The sequence below is a fragment of the Oncorhynchus tshawytscha genome, linkage group LG29 (assembly GCF_018296145.1).
Source record: "Oncorhynchus tshawytscha isolate Ot180627B linkage group LG29, Otsh_v2.0, whole genome shotgun sequence".
Taxonomy (NCBI): Eukaryota; Metazoa; Chordata; class Actinopteri; order Salmoniformes; family Salmonidae; genus Oncorhynchus; species Oncorhynchus tshawytscha.
In genome coordinates this window covers 21,731,698-21,746,930 of record NC_056457.1, presented here as the reverse complement: position 1 = coordinate 21,746,930, position 15,233 = coordinate 21,731,698, and the positions used below count along the sequence as shown (strand labels likewise).

General features: G+C 41.9%; 1 protein-coding gene across 1 annotated transcript in view; it reads left to right on the top strand.

Moving 5' to 3' along the window:
- LOC112233554 (histone-lysine N-methyltransferase 2C) overlaps positions 1–15,233 on the top strand; it is a 232,636-nt gene that overhangs the window by 11,604 nt on the left and 205,799 nt on the right. The window contains exon 2 of the mRNA XM_042308451.1: positions 470–631. Coding sequence (XP_042164385.1) covers positions 471–631 — 161 coding nt within the window. The 5' untranslated portion in view covers position 470. The remainder of the gene's footprint in view (positions 1–469; positions 632–15,233) is intronic.

Below are 15,233 nucleotides of genomic sequence, written 5' to 3'. Positions count from 1 at the left end.
GATCGAGCTTGAGAGGATCTACAGAGAACAATGGGATAACCTCCCCAAATACAGGCATGCCAAGCTTGTAGCGTCATACTCAAGGCTGTAATCGTTGGCAAAGGTGCTTCAACAGAGTACTGAGTAAAGGGTCTGAGTACTTATGTAATTGTGATTATTTTTTTTTCTTCAGTAATCTCTAAACCTTTTTAATCCATTTCAGAACAAGGCCGTTCTGAATGTACTGTGTGTGTGGATGGATTTCAGTAGAAAGTCCACTGTGTCTCATGGCGTACTCAAACGGGGCACCTTACAATACAGGTTGTGTGTTAACAGAAAACAACTTCTGGTTTGGTTTCTTTTTTTATCTACTTTGGTATTTAATTACCTTACCTAGCAAGACAAATGTATCCCCACAGCTCCAATCTGATGTCCATGGTTCAATTAATAAACTTGTCTCCTTCTCTATGCTCTCCATCCTGGTCCGCAGAATGTCATCAGAGGACAAGAGTCTGGATCCCTCTGACCACGGCCCTTCTATTCCCCTGAGCAGTACTGGGGGGCGCACCCCCTCCCCTGCCCCCACAGACCGGCGCCCCCGCGGCCGGCCTCGTAAGGATGCAGGCTCTGGATTACCCACACCCAGAAAGAAGTAGGTCCCTCTGCACTCTAATCTTGGTGTGATGCTTAGTTTTGACGCCTTGGCTGATTTGTGTTGCCCTCTGTGGTTTCATTGGTCCCTGTGGCATTTGTTCTTGTGGTGATCTACTGGATGTATTAGGAGGGGGGGGGGGTTTCATTTTGGGTGGTTGTGAGTTGTAAAGGTAGGATTAATTATTATCGTAGAGGATAAAAACACCATTAAGTCTACCGACAGATGTCTCTTTGGCTGGTTCAGGTTTATTACTTAATCAACTCATGGAATTCTTCAGTAATCTTGCCATTTCTTTCAAAGCGGACAATTAAAAAAAAAACACATTTTTAATTGGTAATACTCATCTCCCTCAGCCCCACAACCCCATAGGTCCACTAAATGGATTTATTAAGTACCATGAATTATTAAATCTGCCAGTGTTGTCATCTCCCACTACGTGGCCTCCCAAATGAATCATGAGTGCAAGGAAGGGGATATGTGCTGCTGTGGCTACATGGATAACCCAAGCTATCCCCAAACATTGCTGGTAGGGAGGGGTATGTGTGTGTTTGTGACGCCCCGCTTCCCTCTCCAAAGTGTGGGGTGGAGCCAACCTAAGCCGAGATTCCATCTTGACGAGCCACTCGTGTTTTGAGGTGCATTGGCTCAGAGGAAGCCGGGCGCCCCCTCGAGGCACTCAAGGAGACTGTCACGTAGTGTAGGCCAGAAGGCTAAACTGAAAAACCTAACCTCTAACAAATAAAAAGATGGCAGAGCCGCAAAAGTACTTCTGTGCAAGGGTGTTTATTTACGTAGTGAATCCGGAAGAAAAACAACAGTACTGCCATCCAAAGTATACATTATGGGGACAGCTTAAAAACAATGCTGCCCCCATCAACAGCTCAATCCAAAATGGTTCCCCCCTTGAACTGAAAGAGAGGCTCCTTTTGTAGGGGAAGCCCCTCCCATCAGAACATACCCAGCACTTATTCATTACGCAATTACCGTCATCAAAGCCTACATTTTTCACTCAGCTAAACATAATGAATTATATACATTGCAACACGTTTCTCATGATACAATATACCAATATAACACATTTAGAAAATCCCATCCGTACTGACATGGAGTCTTCCAATATGCCCATTCACATGAACGAGCCATTCGGAACAGGCACTACAAAGCCAGCCTGATTACCGTAGCTCTGGTCCTTATCCCAGCATACCCTGAAGCTACAGAGATGGAGAGAGAGGAACAGAACCAAACAAACAACACGCTCATCCATAACATAGATAAGTACAATAAACGTTGCTTAAATTAAACATGAACGCTTGTCTGTACATTCTTTATACCATAAACTGTTACTGACGGGAGGTAAGAATAAAGTGTAAAATGTATGTACTAAGATAGGGAAGTGAACTTGTCGACCCACATTGTTAACGGAGCAGGGAGGCGCGATGTGTGTGCTAGTGTACCAAACGCTGCCCGTGGCCAGTGACTGACTTCCCCGTCACAGAGACACTGCCTAGGAACTGACAATGTACCCGTCTTTTTTCATGTTTTTCCTTTCCGGTTGTTACATTTTGTCTCGGAGATATCCCCACTTTCATCCTTTCACATGGCAAACTCATACAGGAGAAAGTATTGCATACCACCTATCACTAGAATACCATCTATCACTAATCCAATCAAGAACAACTCTAGAAGATGGTCTGTATAACTTTGTGGGGAGGAGGTTTGGTCTTCAGATGAAGGATGTGATTGGCTTAAGGCTAACCCATTTAGTTGACTGGTCGATAGGCTTTTGGTCGACCAAGATTTCTTTAGTCGAGCAGTAGCAATAAAAAATATATCATGGTGTACAAGACACCTGTCTGATTCGCGCCTATCTGAGTGGACTGATCCATTGTGGTGGGGATGGAACAGTCCATCAGTCTAAGACGTTCTACTGCAATTGTTTATGTTTATATTACATAAGAACAATGGTGCAACACTAATAAAAAATATTATTTTATAATAAATGCGCTAGTGGTCGCAGAAACACATCAGTGCGCTGTTGGGTTGGCGCCTTTTCCTAGACCATGTTGCTATTTGCATAATAGCAAAGTTAACCAGCATATTGGTGTTGAGAACAATGCGGCGGAGGCAGCAGTAGAATGAGGAAATGAGAAAACAGCCCTTGTATCATTGTCTAAGAAAAGTGAGGAGAGAGGAAACCCCAACTTAATTAGGTCTATAATCAATAGCCTAACTGTTAAATGTGCCTGGCTTTATACATTTTTATTTATTTATTTTTATTTTACCTTTATTTAACCAGGTAGGCAAGTTGAGAACAAGTTCTCATTTACAATTGCGACCTGGCCAAGATAAAGCAAAGCAGTTCGACAGATACAACGACACAGAGTTACACATGGAGTAAAACAAACATACAGTCAATAATACAGTATAAACAAGACTATATACAATGTGAGCAAATGAGGTGAGAAGGGAGGTAAAGGCAAAAAAGGCCATGGTGGCAAAGTAAATACAATATAGCAAGTAAAACACTGGAATGGTAGTTTTGCAATGGAAGAATGTGCAAAGTAGAAATAAAAATAATGGGGTGCAAAGGAGCAAAATAAATAAATAAATAAAATACAGTTGGGAAAGAGGTAGTTGTTGGGCTAAATTATAGGTGGGCTATGTACAGGTGCAGTAATCTGTGAGCTGCTCTGACAGTTGGTGCTTAAAGCTAGTGAGGGAGATAAGTGTTTACAGTTTCAGAGATTTTTGTAGTTCGTTCCAGTCATTGGCAGCAGAGAACTGGAAGGAGAGGCGGCCAAAGAAAGAATTTGTTTTGGGGGTGACTAGAGAGATATACCTGCTGGAGCGTGTGCTACAGGTGGGAGATGCTATGGTGACCAGCGAGCTGAGATAAGGGGGACTTTACCTAGCAGGGTCTTGTAGATGACATGGAGCCAGTGGGTTTGGCGACGAGTATGAAGCGAGGGCCAGCCAACGAGAGCGTACAGGTCGCAATGGTGGGTAGTATATGGGGCTTTGGTGACAAAACGGATTGCACTGTGATAGACTGCATCCAATTTGTTGAGTAGGGTATTGGAGGCTATTTTGTAAATGACATCGCCAAAGTCGAGGATTGGTAGGATGGTCAGTTTTACAAGGGTATGTTTGGCAGCATGAGTGAAGGATGCTTTGTTGCGAAATAGGAAGCCAATTCTAGATTTAACTTTGGATTGGAGATGTTTGATATGGGTCTGGAAGGAGAGTTTACAGTCTAACCAGACACCTAGTTATTTGTAGTTGTCCACGTATTCTAAGTCAGAGCCGTCCAGAGTAGTGATGTTGGACAGGTGGGTAGGTGCAGGTAGCGATCGGTTGAAGAGCATGCATTTAGTTTTACTTGTATTTAAGAGCAATTGGAGGCCACGGAAGGAGAGTTGTATGGCATTGAAGCTTGCCTGGAGGGTTGTTAACACAGTGTCCAAAGAAGGGCCAGAAGTATACAGAATGGTGTCGTCTGCGTAGAGGTGGATCAGAGACTCACCAGCAGCAAGAGCGACCTCATTGATGTATACAGAGAAGAGAGTCGGTCCAAGAATTGAACCCTGTGGCACCCCCATAGAGACTGCCAGAGGTCCGGACAGCAGACCCTCCGATTTGACACACTGAACTCTATCAGAGAAGTAGTTGGTGAACCAGGCGAGGCAATCATTTGAAAAACCAAGGCTGTCGAGTCTGCCGATGAGGATGTGGTGATTGACAGAGTCGAAAGCCTTGGCCAGATCAATGAATACGGCTGCACAGTAATGTTTCTTATCGATGGCGGTTAAGATATCGTTGAGGACCTTGAGCGTGGCTGAGGTGCACCCATGACCAGCTCTGAAACCAGATTGCATAGCAGAGAAGGTATGGTGAGATTCGAAATGGTCTGTAATCTGTTTGTTGACTTGGCTTTCAAGACCTTAGAAAGGCATGGTAGGATAGATATAGGTCTGTAGCAGTGTGGGTCAAGAGTGTCCCCCCTTGAAGAGGGGGTGACCGCAGCTGCTTTCCAATCTTTGGGAATCTCAGACGACACGAAAGAGAGGTTGAACAGGCTAGTAATAGGGGTGGCAACAATTTCGGCAGATAATTTTAGAAAGGGTCCAGATTGTCTAGCCCGGCTGATTTGTAGGGGTCCAGATTTTGCAGCTCTTTCAGAACATCAGCTGAATGGATTTGGGAGAAGGAGAAATGGGGAAGGCTTGGGCGAGTTGCTGTTGGGGGTGCAGTGCTGTTGACCGGGGTAGGACTAGCCAGGTGGAAAGCATGGCCAGCCGTAGAAAAATGCTTATTGAAATTCTCAATTATGGTGGATTTATCAGTGGTGACAGTGTTTCCTATCTTCAGTGCAGTGGGCAGCTGGGAGGAGGTGTTCTTATTCTCCATGGACTTTACAGTGTCCCAGAACTTTTTTGAGTTAGTGTTGCAGGAAGCAAATTTCTGCTTGAAAAAGCTAGCCTTGGCTTTTCTAACTGCCTGTGTATAATGGTTTCTAGCTTCCCTGAACAGCTGCATATCACGGGGCTGTTCGATGCTAATGCAGAACGCCATAGGATGTTTTTGTGTTGGTTAAGGGCAGTCAGGTCTGGGGAGAACCAAGGGCTATATCTGTTCCTGGTTCTAAATTTCTTGAATGGGGCATGTTTATTTAAGATGGTTAGGAAGGCATTTCAAAAAAATATCCAGGCATCCTCTACTGACGGGATGAGATCAATATCCTTCCAGGTTACCCCGGCCAGGTCGATCAGAAAGGGCTGCTAGCTGAAGTGTTTCAGGGAGTGTTTTACAGTGATGAGTGGAGGTCGTTTGACCGCTGACCCATTACGGATGCAGGCAATGAGGCAGTGATCGCTGAGATCTTGGTTGAAGACCAAGAGGTGTATTTAGAGGGGAAGTTGGTTAGGATGATATCTATGAGGGTGCCCGTGTTTAAGGCTTTGGAGCGAGGTACCTTAGGTGGGGAGGTACCTGGTAGCTTCATTGCTAATTTGTGTGAGATTGAGGGCATCAAGCTTAGATTGTACGATGGCTGGGGTGTTAAGCATGTTCCAGTTTAGGTTGCCTAGCAGCACGAGCTCTGAAGATAGATGGGGGGCAATCAGTTCACATATGGTGTCCAGAGCACAGCTGGGGGCAGAGGGTGGTCTATAGCAGGCGGCAATGGTGAGAGACTTGTTTTTAGGGAGGTGGATTTTTAAAAGTAGAAGTTCAAATTGTTTGGGTACAGATCTGGATAGTAGGACAGAACTCTGCAGGCTATCTTTGCAGTAGATTGCAACACCGCCCCCTTTGGCAGTTCTATCTTGTCTGAAAATGTTGTAGTTTGGAATTAAAATTTCTGAATTTTTGGTGGTCAACCTAAGCCAGGATTCAGACACAGCTAGAACATCCGGGTTGGCAGAGTGCTAAAGCAGTGAATAGAACAAACTTAGGGAGGAGGCTTCTAATGTTAACATGCATGAAACCAAGGCTATTACGGTTACAGAAGTCGTCAAAAGAGAGCGCCTGGGGAATAGGAGTGGAGCTAGGCACTGCAGGGCCTGGATTCACCTCTACATCGCCAGAGAACATAGGAGGAGTAGAATAAGGGTGCGGCTAAAAGCAATAAGAATTGGTCGTCTAGAACGTCTGGAACAGAGAGTAAAAGGAGGTTTCTGGGGGCGATAAAATAGCATCAAGGTATAATGTACAGACAAAGCTATAGTAGGATGTGAATACAGTGGAGGTAAACCTAGGTATTGAGTGATGAAGAGAGAGATATTGTCTCTAGAAACATCATTGAAACCAGGAGATGTCATTGCATGTGTGGGTGGTGGAACTAATAGGTTGGATAAGGTATTGTGAGCAGGACTAGAGGCTCTACAGTGAAATAAGCCAATAAACACTAACCAGAACAGCAATGGACAAGACCTATTGACATTAAGGAGAGGCATGCTTAGTCGAGTGATCAAAAGGGTCCAGTGAGTGGAGAGGTTGGTTGGGGGTCACAGCGATTTAGACAGCTAGCCAGGCCATTGGTAGCAAGCTAGCATAGGATGGAGGTCTGTTGTTAGCCACCTCTTGCGTTCCGTCAGTAGATTAGTGGGGTTCCGTGTGGTAGAGGGGATTAATCCAAATCACACAACAACAACAAAAATAAAAACAATAGATATAGGTATAGAGGCCCAAGAATAAAAAAAATAAATAAATAATAAAAATAAATAAAAATAATAATAATAATAATAATAAAAAATAAAAAAAAATTGTCCGATAGCAGCCGGTAAGACAGCTAACGGTTAGCAAGCCGCAGATGGGCGTTCAGGTAACGTCGCGACGGAGGAGCCAGCCGGATCTCCTTCGGGTAGATAACGTCGGCAGTCCAGTTGTGAAGGCCCGGTGGGGCTTCGCGTAGGCAGTAAAACGGGTCCGGATAGGTGACTGCAGCCCAGGAGTGATTGATGGGACTCAGGGGTGATTGACGGAGCTGGCTAGCTCCGGAATAATTGATGTTTGCTCCGGAATTGACGAAAGCCGATAGTCACACGGATAGCAGCTAGCTAGCTGTGAGATCCGGGTATGAATGTCCAGAGAGCAGTTGAAATCCAGGGACATGGAGAGAAAAATAGGTCTGGTATGTTCCGTTCCGAGCCGCGCTGCGCCGTACAAAACTGGCGATAGATTTTCGAGCTAAAGGATAGCTGATGACCACAAACCGTGGTTAGCTGAATACTACAGGAATGTTGCCTGTTTGTTTGTTTAGAAGCTTACTGATTCCGTGAGCACCAAGCCTCACGTAAGTAAGCAATTTCACAAATGCAGCTTTTTTTAAGCTTTGCACTTTTTAATTTTTGTAAAAAAAAATTTTTTTATAGAACAGCCGCTCTGGTATTATTTCTCATTTATTTAGTGTTTACATTGTTCCAAATTGTCCGAAAAAATTATATTGATAGTAACGCTCTTCTTTCTTGATCTTATTATTACTATTATTATAATGATCATAAGTAAGGTCATGATCATTAGTAGGCTTAGTATAGCCAACATTGAGGCCTACATACAGCTAAGAGCGCATCCTGTTTAGTCTTAATACCGTAACTTACTTAGGACTATATTTCAATACTTATATGCTACTGAATCCATCATTAATTCGTTCATGTCATTACATAGCATATGAGTCATTCATGATTTTGAAATGCAATCGAGCATTTCGGTTTTAAAATATAGTGAGCCTTGAATAATTGGCTTAAACAATAAATGAAGCATTCCATTTCAGGAATTGCATTCATGAATGAATGCGACTGTTTTTAGTCTTTCCTGTAATAAAGGCTTAACAAAAAAACATTACAACGGACACTCTGGTACACTTATTTATTTAGTGTTTACATTTTTCCAAAAGGTCAGAAATTATATTCTAGTCTATACAGCACCTGTTTGGCAGACACAATATTCACGCAGAATTTGCGCCTTACCTTCTTTTTCTTGAGCTCCAGTATTTTCCACAACTAGTAGAGTTTATTCCACACATCTGGCTTTCCCCTTTACCTCCTGAGCAACCAGTAAACATTCCCCCATTTTCGAGTTTGTCATGTCCTCAGCATTCATTTTGCTGTCATGTTTTACAGTGTTCAGAGTTTGTTATAACCAATTTATTGATGTAATTATGATAAGCTATAGGTCAGGCCCTATTGTGCCCCATTCAGACGGGGTTATTTTTACTGGGGGAGTTCGGTTAATGTAATTATGTGCACGAGAACAAAACACCACTTCTGTAATTTTAGTTCTGACCCAATCTGCCATGTCAGTAATTTTTACATCGCAGGAGCATAACAAACTCCAATGTCCTTTGGTAATACTAGTCCCATGTGAATCAACATCCCTGTGTTTTGAGAGAGATGTCTGAGTTTGACAGGTGTTGCTCGCGGTTTGTGCACGGTAACAGTAGCTGATTCGATAAATGTAACTAAGTTGTGTGACCTGTTTCAGGAAACTAAGCGTATGTCACGGGGTCACTACTTCACAGGTGAGCCGTTTAGATGTAAAATGTTTTTTTTTAATGCATTTATTTTGGCAGAAATGCCTTGAACATGTGAACTTTCATGTTCCTTAATAACAAACTTGTATGCCAAATGTAAGTACGAATAAAATTGTTAAATTATGGCCCTAGTTGGTTTAGCCATGGAAAAAAACAGCAACCTTCCCACTAGCCTGAGATAATGAGTGGGCTGAACATGCCGAGAGTTTGAATTGGTAGGCCATATAACACGTCTATTTGAGCTGTCCAGTATTTCTAGGTACCCTCGTGTCAAACTCCGCTTTAAAAAAAAAAGTGTTGTGTAGTAAAACTGCATAAGTGTTGCTCTCCACTTTCTGGAGGACCGAGTTTTGAAATCAGTGGAATTTGAGTATGATAGCTAAGGAGATAACACCTATCTCCAGGTTACATCTTCAAACTAAGGGCAACCATGTCATCCGACAGGAGATGTGTCCATCCATGAATGATGTATACAGGTAAAATAGTCTAAGCTAGCTACATTTTCAGATATTACACATTTCTAATTTTGACAAAGTGGTTTCATTTCAAGTTGGTGTACTGTTAGCTGGCTGGCTTGCTAGCGTATGTTACATGTATGATCTTATTATTCATATCTCAGAGCCATTTGCTTGGCTAGCTAACATTGAACCTGGTTGGTTAGATACCTGCAGATTCATGCATGGTAGTAACGTCACGAGTTGGGATTATGGTAAATTGTTTACCTAGCTAACTAGCTACATGTCTTAACAAAAGACTCCACTATGCAAGTAACCATTTCAGGTGCGTTTGGAAATTCTCTGGCTATGTAGTCCGATTTCTGAGCATTCTCGTCTGTGTGCCAGAGCACAGAATAACTGATGAATTTACAAATGCTCAACACCTGTTGAATATGGCCGGTGTCAGTAAATGTTGGCAAAAAAGCGTAATTAAATTGTTGCCTGCAGCACAGTTACCAACATTCTGGATAACATGAAAACAGCCCAATCAGCTCTGTTAGGGTGAGTAAAATGGTCACCATGATCTCATTTGTGTCTGGAAGTAGCTGGCAAACTAGCCAATGTTAGCCATTTAGCTTGGGTGCTTGACTGCAGTTGTGAGGTCAGAACTTTCAGATCAACCCTACTCACCCAGAGCATCCAGTGTGCGCTCTAAACGCTCAGAGTGAAACGCTCTGAATTTACAAACTGACAATCTGACAGCACAGTTTAGTCACCAACTTCTGGATAACATGAAAACAAGCTATGATGAATCGGTGTAGACAAAGGGCTCTCCAGTAATAGTACCAAAAAATTCAAAGGCCATTTTCTCAAAAGTGAGTTTACAAGTTTATCAACTTTCAAAGCAGAATTACTTTCCCATTGTTCCTCAACTGTATTGTATGATATACCATTTTGTAGCTCTGAGTCTATACTTTTGTCCAATTAAAAAAAAAAACACAATTTCAAATTTTGCTATCTAAGACGGATTTTTGAGCTGGTCATTCACAGGCTACACGTGGGCCATTTTTATATCAACTTTCACAGGGAATAGTTTATTACTTGAATATTGCCACATGCATAAGTAACAAATATTGAGCCTATTTTAAGGCAACCCTTGCTGTTAATAGATCTCAAAGCAGCATGCAACTGACCAAAAGGTTTGGAAATGTATACTTTCGCATCCAAAGCTTTAACATATCTGAAGTGCAATTGCACTGTTTAGCTCAAATCTGAAGGCTGGGGGGCATCTAGGACATACTGCAGATTGCTCAAATGTCCTAATGATTACGATCACACTTCCTCAATTCAAATATGGTGACAGTTTGGTATGGTTTAGAAACTTGGAAACAAGCTTGAGTTATCAGTGTGGCCATATCACCTGAACATGTTGAAATACTGTGTCTTCCATGCCCAGAATAAAACAACTTCAGGCTTCTGGCATAACTGTCAATTTATTGGGAAGAAATAAAGAGTTGCAGTTTGGAAAAAAACTAATCCTGTCCGACTCGTCCTCTGGAATAACGGACATTGTGGAGTAATACTTACATAACCAACGTTCTCTAGTAATGATAGTCACGTGCAAATAGTCTTTGGTCACGTGATGCACACATGCGATGCATACATGTTTCACGTTAAGAGCGCAAGGGTTAAGGGAATAGGGATTTCAAATGAGGGATTTCTGTAACAGAACTTCTCTGCTTCAGCAACACTGACGGCACGATAAACACTTTGATGTTCTCTGGTGGTCGCTGCAGCAGGAAGGAGAGAGTGAGACAACGGGTGCTAGTCAGTCACTAGCTGTGTTTTTATTTATTTTTTTGAACAGCGCAGCAGGTCTGAGCTTGGCCCGGCACAATCCTACCAAATGCTGGTCGGACTGCCTCTCTCTGGTAATTTGTGTGTCATAAGGTGAAGTTTATCTTTATTCATATGTGTAACACTTGTATTGTTTATCAATGTTTATGATTAATATTTCTGTAATTTGATGTGGCTCTCTGCACTTTCACCGGATGTTTGTTTTAGACCATGCATTTCTGAACATAACACGCCAAAATAAACTGAGATTTTTGGATATAAATATGAACTTTATCGAACTAAGCATGCATGTATTGTGTAACATGCAGTCCTATGAGTGCCATCTGACAAAGATCATCAAAGGTTAGTGATGACTGACACTTGTGAGCCCTCTCCTTGGCTGGAAAAAGACTATGGTTTCTGTGAGTAGGTGCTGACCTAACATAATCACATGGTGTGCTTTCGCAGTAAAGCCTTTTTGAAATTGGACACTGTGGTTGGATTTACAAGAAGTTTCTTTAAAATGGTGTATAACACTTGTATGTTTTAAGGAATTTTAATTATGGGATTTCTGTTTTGAATTTGGCGCCCTGCAATTTCACTGGCTGGTGGCGAGGTGTGACGCTAGTGAATAATAGTAGAGAGATTTATTTCAGCTTTTATTTCTTTCATCCCATTCCCAGTGGGTCAGATGTTTACATACTCAATTAGTATTTGGTAGCATTACCTTTTAAATTGTTTAACTTCTTGGTGACAGGGGGCAGTATTTTCACGTCTGGATGAAATGCATGCCCAAATTGAACTGCCTGCTACTCATCCCCAGAAGATAAGATATGCATATTATTAGTAGTTTTGGATAGAAAACACTGAAGTTTCTAAAACTGTTTGAATCATGTCTATAACAGAACTTATAACCGAGTATAACAGAACTTATTTAGCAGGCGAAACCCAGAGGACAAATCATTCAGATATATATATATATATATTTATATTTTTTGAGGTCACTCTCTTTTCAATGGGTTTTTCATTGGGAATCCAGATTTCTAAGGGACCTTCTTGCCGTTCTTACCGCTTCCACTGGATGTCAACAGTCTTTAGAAATTGGTTGAGGTTTTTCCTTTGTGTAATGAAGAAGTAGCACTGTTCAGAACGAGGGTAACTTGAAGTGTACTGTTAGTTAGAGGCGCGTGACCAGAAAGCTAGCTACAGTTTGTTTTCCTCCTGTATTGAACACAGATCATCCCGTCTTCAATTTTATCGATTTATTTACATAAAAAAATACCTAAAGTTGTATTACAAAAGTAGTTTGAAATGTTTTGGCAAGGTTTACAGGTGACTTTTGATATCTTTTCTAGTCACATTGAGCAAATTGGAACCGGTGGTTTTCTGGATCAAACACGCCAAATAAATTGACATTTTGGATATATATCGATGGAATTAATCGAAGAAGAGGACCATTTGTGATGTTTATGGGACATATCGGAGTGCCAACAAAAGCTCGTTTTCATTTCTGCGTTTTGTGTCGCGCCTGCAGGGTTGAAATATGCTTTTCTCTCTTTGTTTACGGAGGTGCTATCCTCAGATAATAGCATCGTTTGCTTTGCCGAAAAGCCTTTTTGAAACCTGACATGTTAGCCGGATTCACAATTAGTGTAGCTTTAATTAGGTATCTTGCATGTGTGATTTAATGAAAGTTTGATTTTTATAGTAATTTATTTGAATTTGGCGCTCTGCATTTTCCCTGGCTTTTGGCCAGGTGGGACGCTAGTGTCCCACATATCCCAGAGAGGTTAACTTGGGTCAAACGTTTTGGGTAGCCTTCCACAAGCTTCCCACAATAAGTTGGGTGAATTTTGGCCCATTCCTCCTGACAGAGCTGGTGTAACTGAGTCACGTTTGTAGGTCTCCTTGCTCCCGCATGCTTTTTCAGTTCTGCCCACAGATTTTCTATAGGACTGGGGTCAGGGCTTTGATGGCCACTCCAATACCTTGACTTTGTTGTCCTTAAACCATTTTGCCACAACTTTAGAAGTATGCTTGGGGTCATCGTCCATTTGGAAGACCCATTTGCGATCAAGCTTCAACTTCCTGAATGATGTCTTGAGATGTTGCTTCAATATATCCACATAATTTTCTTTTCTCATGATGCCATCTATTTTGTGAAGTGCACCAGCCCCTCCTGCAGCAAAGACCCCCCACAACATGATGCTGCCACCCCGTGCTTCACGGTTGGGATGGTGTTCTTCGGCTTCCCCTTTTTCCTCCAAACATAACAATGGTCATTATGGCCAAACAGTTCTATTTTTGTTTCATCAGACCAGAGGACATTTCTCCAAAAATAATGATCTTTGTCCCCATGTGCAGTTGCAAACCATAGTCTGGCTTTTCTATGGTGGTTTTGGAGCAGTGGCTTCTTCCTTGCTGAGTAGCCTTTCAGACTATGTCGATATAGGACTAGTTTTACTGTGGATATAGATACTTTTGCACCCGTTTCCTCCAGCATCTTCATAAGGTCCTTTTGCTGCTGTTGTGGGATTGATTAGCACTTGTCTCCTTCCTGAGCGGTATGACCGCTGCGTGGTCCCATGGTGTTTATGCTTGCGTTCTATTATTTGTACAGATGAACGTGGTATCTTCAGGCGTTTGGAAATTGCTCCCAAGGATGAACCAGACTTGTGGAGGTCTACATTTTTTTTTGAAGTCTTGGCTGATTTCTTTTGATTTCTTCATGATGTCAAGCAAAGAGGCACTGAGATTGAAGGTAGGCCTTGAGATACATCCACAGATGCACCTCCAAATGACCCAAATTATGTTAATTAGCCGATCAGAAGCTTCTAAAGCCATGACATAATTTTCTGGAATTTTCCAAGCTTTTTAAAGGCACAGTCAACTTAGTGTATGTAAACTTCTGACCCACTGGAATTGTTATACAGTGAAATCTGTCTGTAAACAATTGTTGTAAAAATGACTGGTGTCATGCCAGAAGTCCTAACCCCGACATGCCAAAACTATAGTTGGTTAACAAAAAATGTGTGGAGTGGTTGAAAAACTAGTTTTAATGACTCCAACCTAAGTGTATGTAAACTTCTGACTTCAACTGTAATTGACAGAGTGAAAAGAGAGATCTGAGGAACTGTATGGCAAAGCAATTCACTTTTTGTCCTGAATACAAAGTATTATGGTTGGGGCAAGTGAAACACATTACCAAGTACCACTATCCATATTTTCAAGCATAGTGGTGGCTGCATCATGTTAATGGTATGCTTGTGATTGTTTTGGGGATTTTTTTTCAGGATAAAGAAGAAACGGAATGGAGCTAAGCACAGGCAAAATCCTAAAGGGTATACCTGGTTGTCTACTTTCCCCCACACACTTGGGAGATAAATTCACCTTTCAGCACGACAAAAACCTAAATGACAAGGCCAGTTACTGGAGTTGCTTATCAAGAAGACGGTGAATGTTCCTGAGAGGCCGAGTTACAGTTTTGACTTAAATCTACTTGGAGATCTATGGCAAGATCTGAGAATGGTTGTCTAGCAATGATCAACAACCGATTTGACAGAGCTTGAAGAAGTCGAGCGCTGCGGGAAAGACTTGAATAAGAGGAACAAATGAGCGAGGACAAAGAGCATACAATGTCTCAGTCAAATTCTGATGCCTAGCGCCATGGACATGAAAGGCGATTTGTATCAGAACTGTTTGTTCTTCCATGATCAGAAGGAGAATTATGAAATTGCTACAGGTTTAGATAAAAAAAGACCTGCATGTGAGAGTGGCAACACTGCTCAGTGTTATTGGAAGAGTGCCATATGCTTCAGCGTCACCTAGATCTGGGGGAAGAGGACAGAAAAAATTCAAAGAAAAACCTTGACGGTTTGCAAAGACATTTTGAACTTACCTGTAATGTGATTTATGAAAGATTCATTTTTAACACATGAGATCAAACTCAAGCAGAGACATGGTCAATATGTTGTGAGGTTGCGTCAATGGTCGTATTCATGTAATTTCGGGTCATTGAGAGACAAAATGATTGGCTGTAAAGATAAAAGCAAGTATGCTGCGTGAACCACAACTTACACTCTGAATAAAGCCATAGATATATGCAGAGCAAGTGAACAGACACAGACCCAATTAAAAAAGATGAACACTGTCCCTGAATCTGTCAATTGTGCTACTCAGAACAAATAGAGACCGTGTCGATAGAAAATGGAAACATAATTCATCGGACAGTATTCTAAGGCGGAGAAATAGTGAAGAAGGGTCCACGTACTGTGGATCAACACACGCAAGAGCGAAA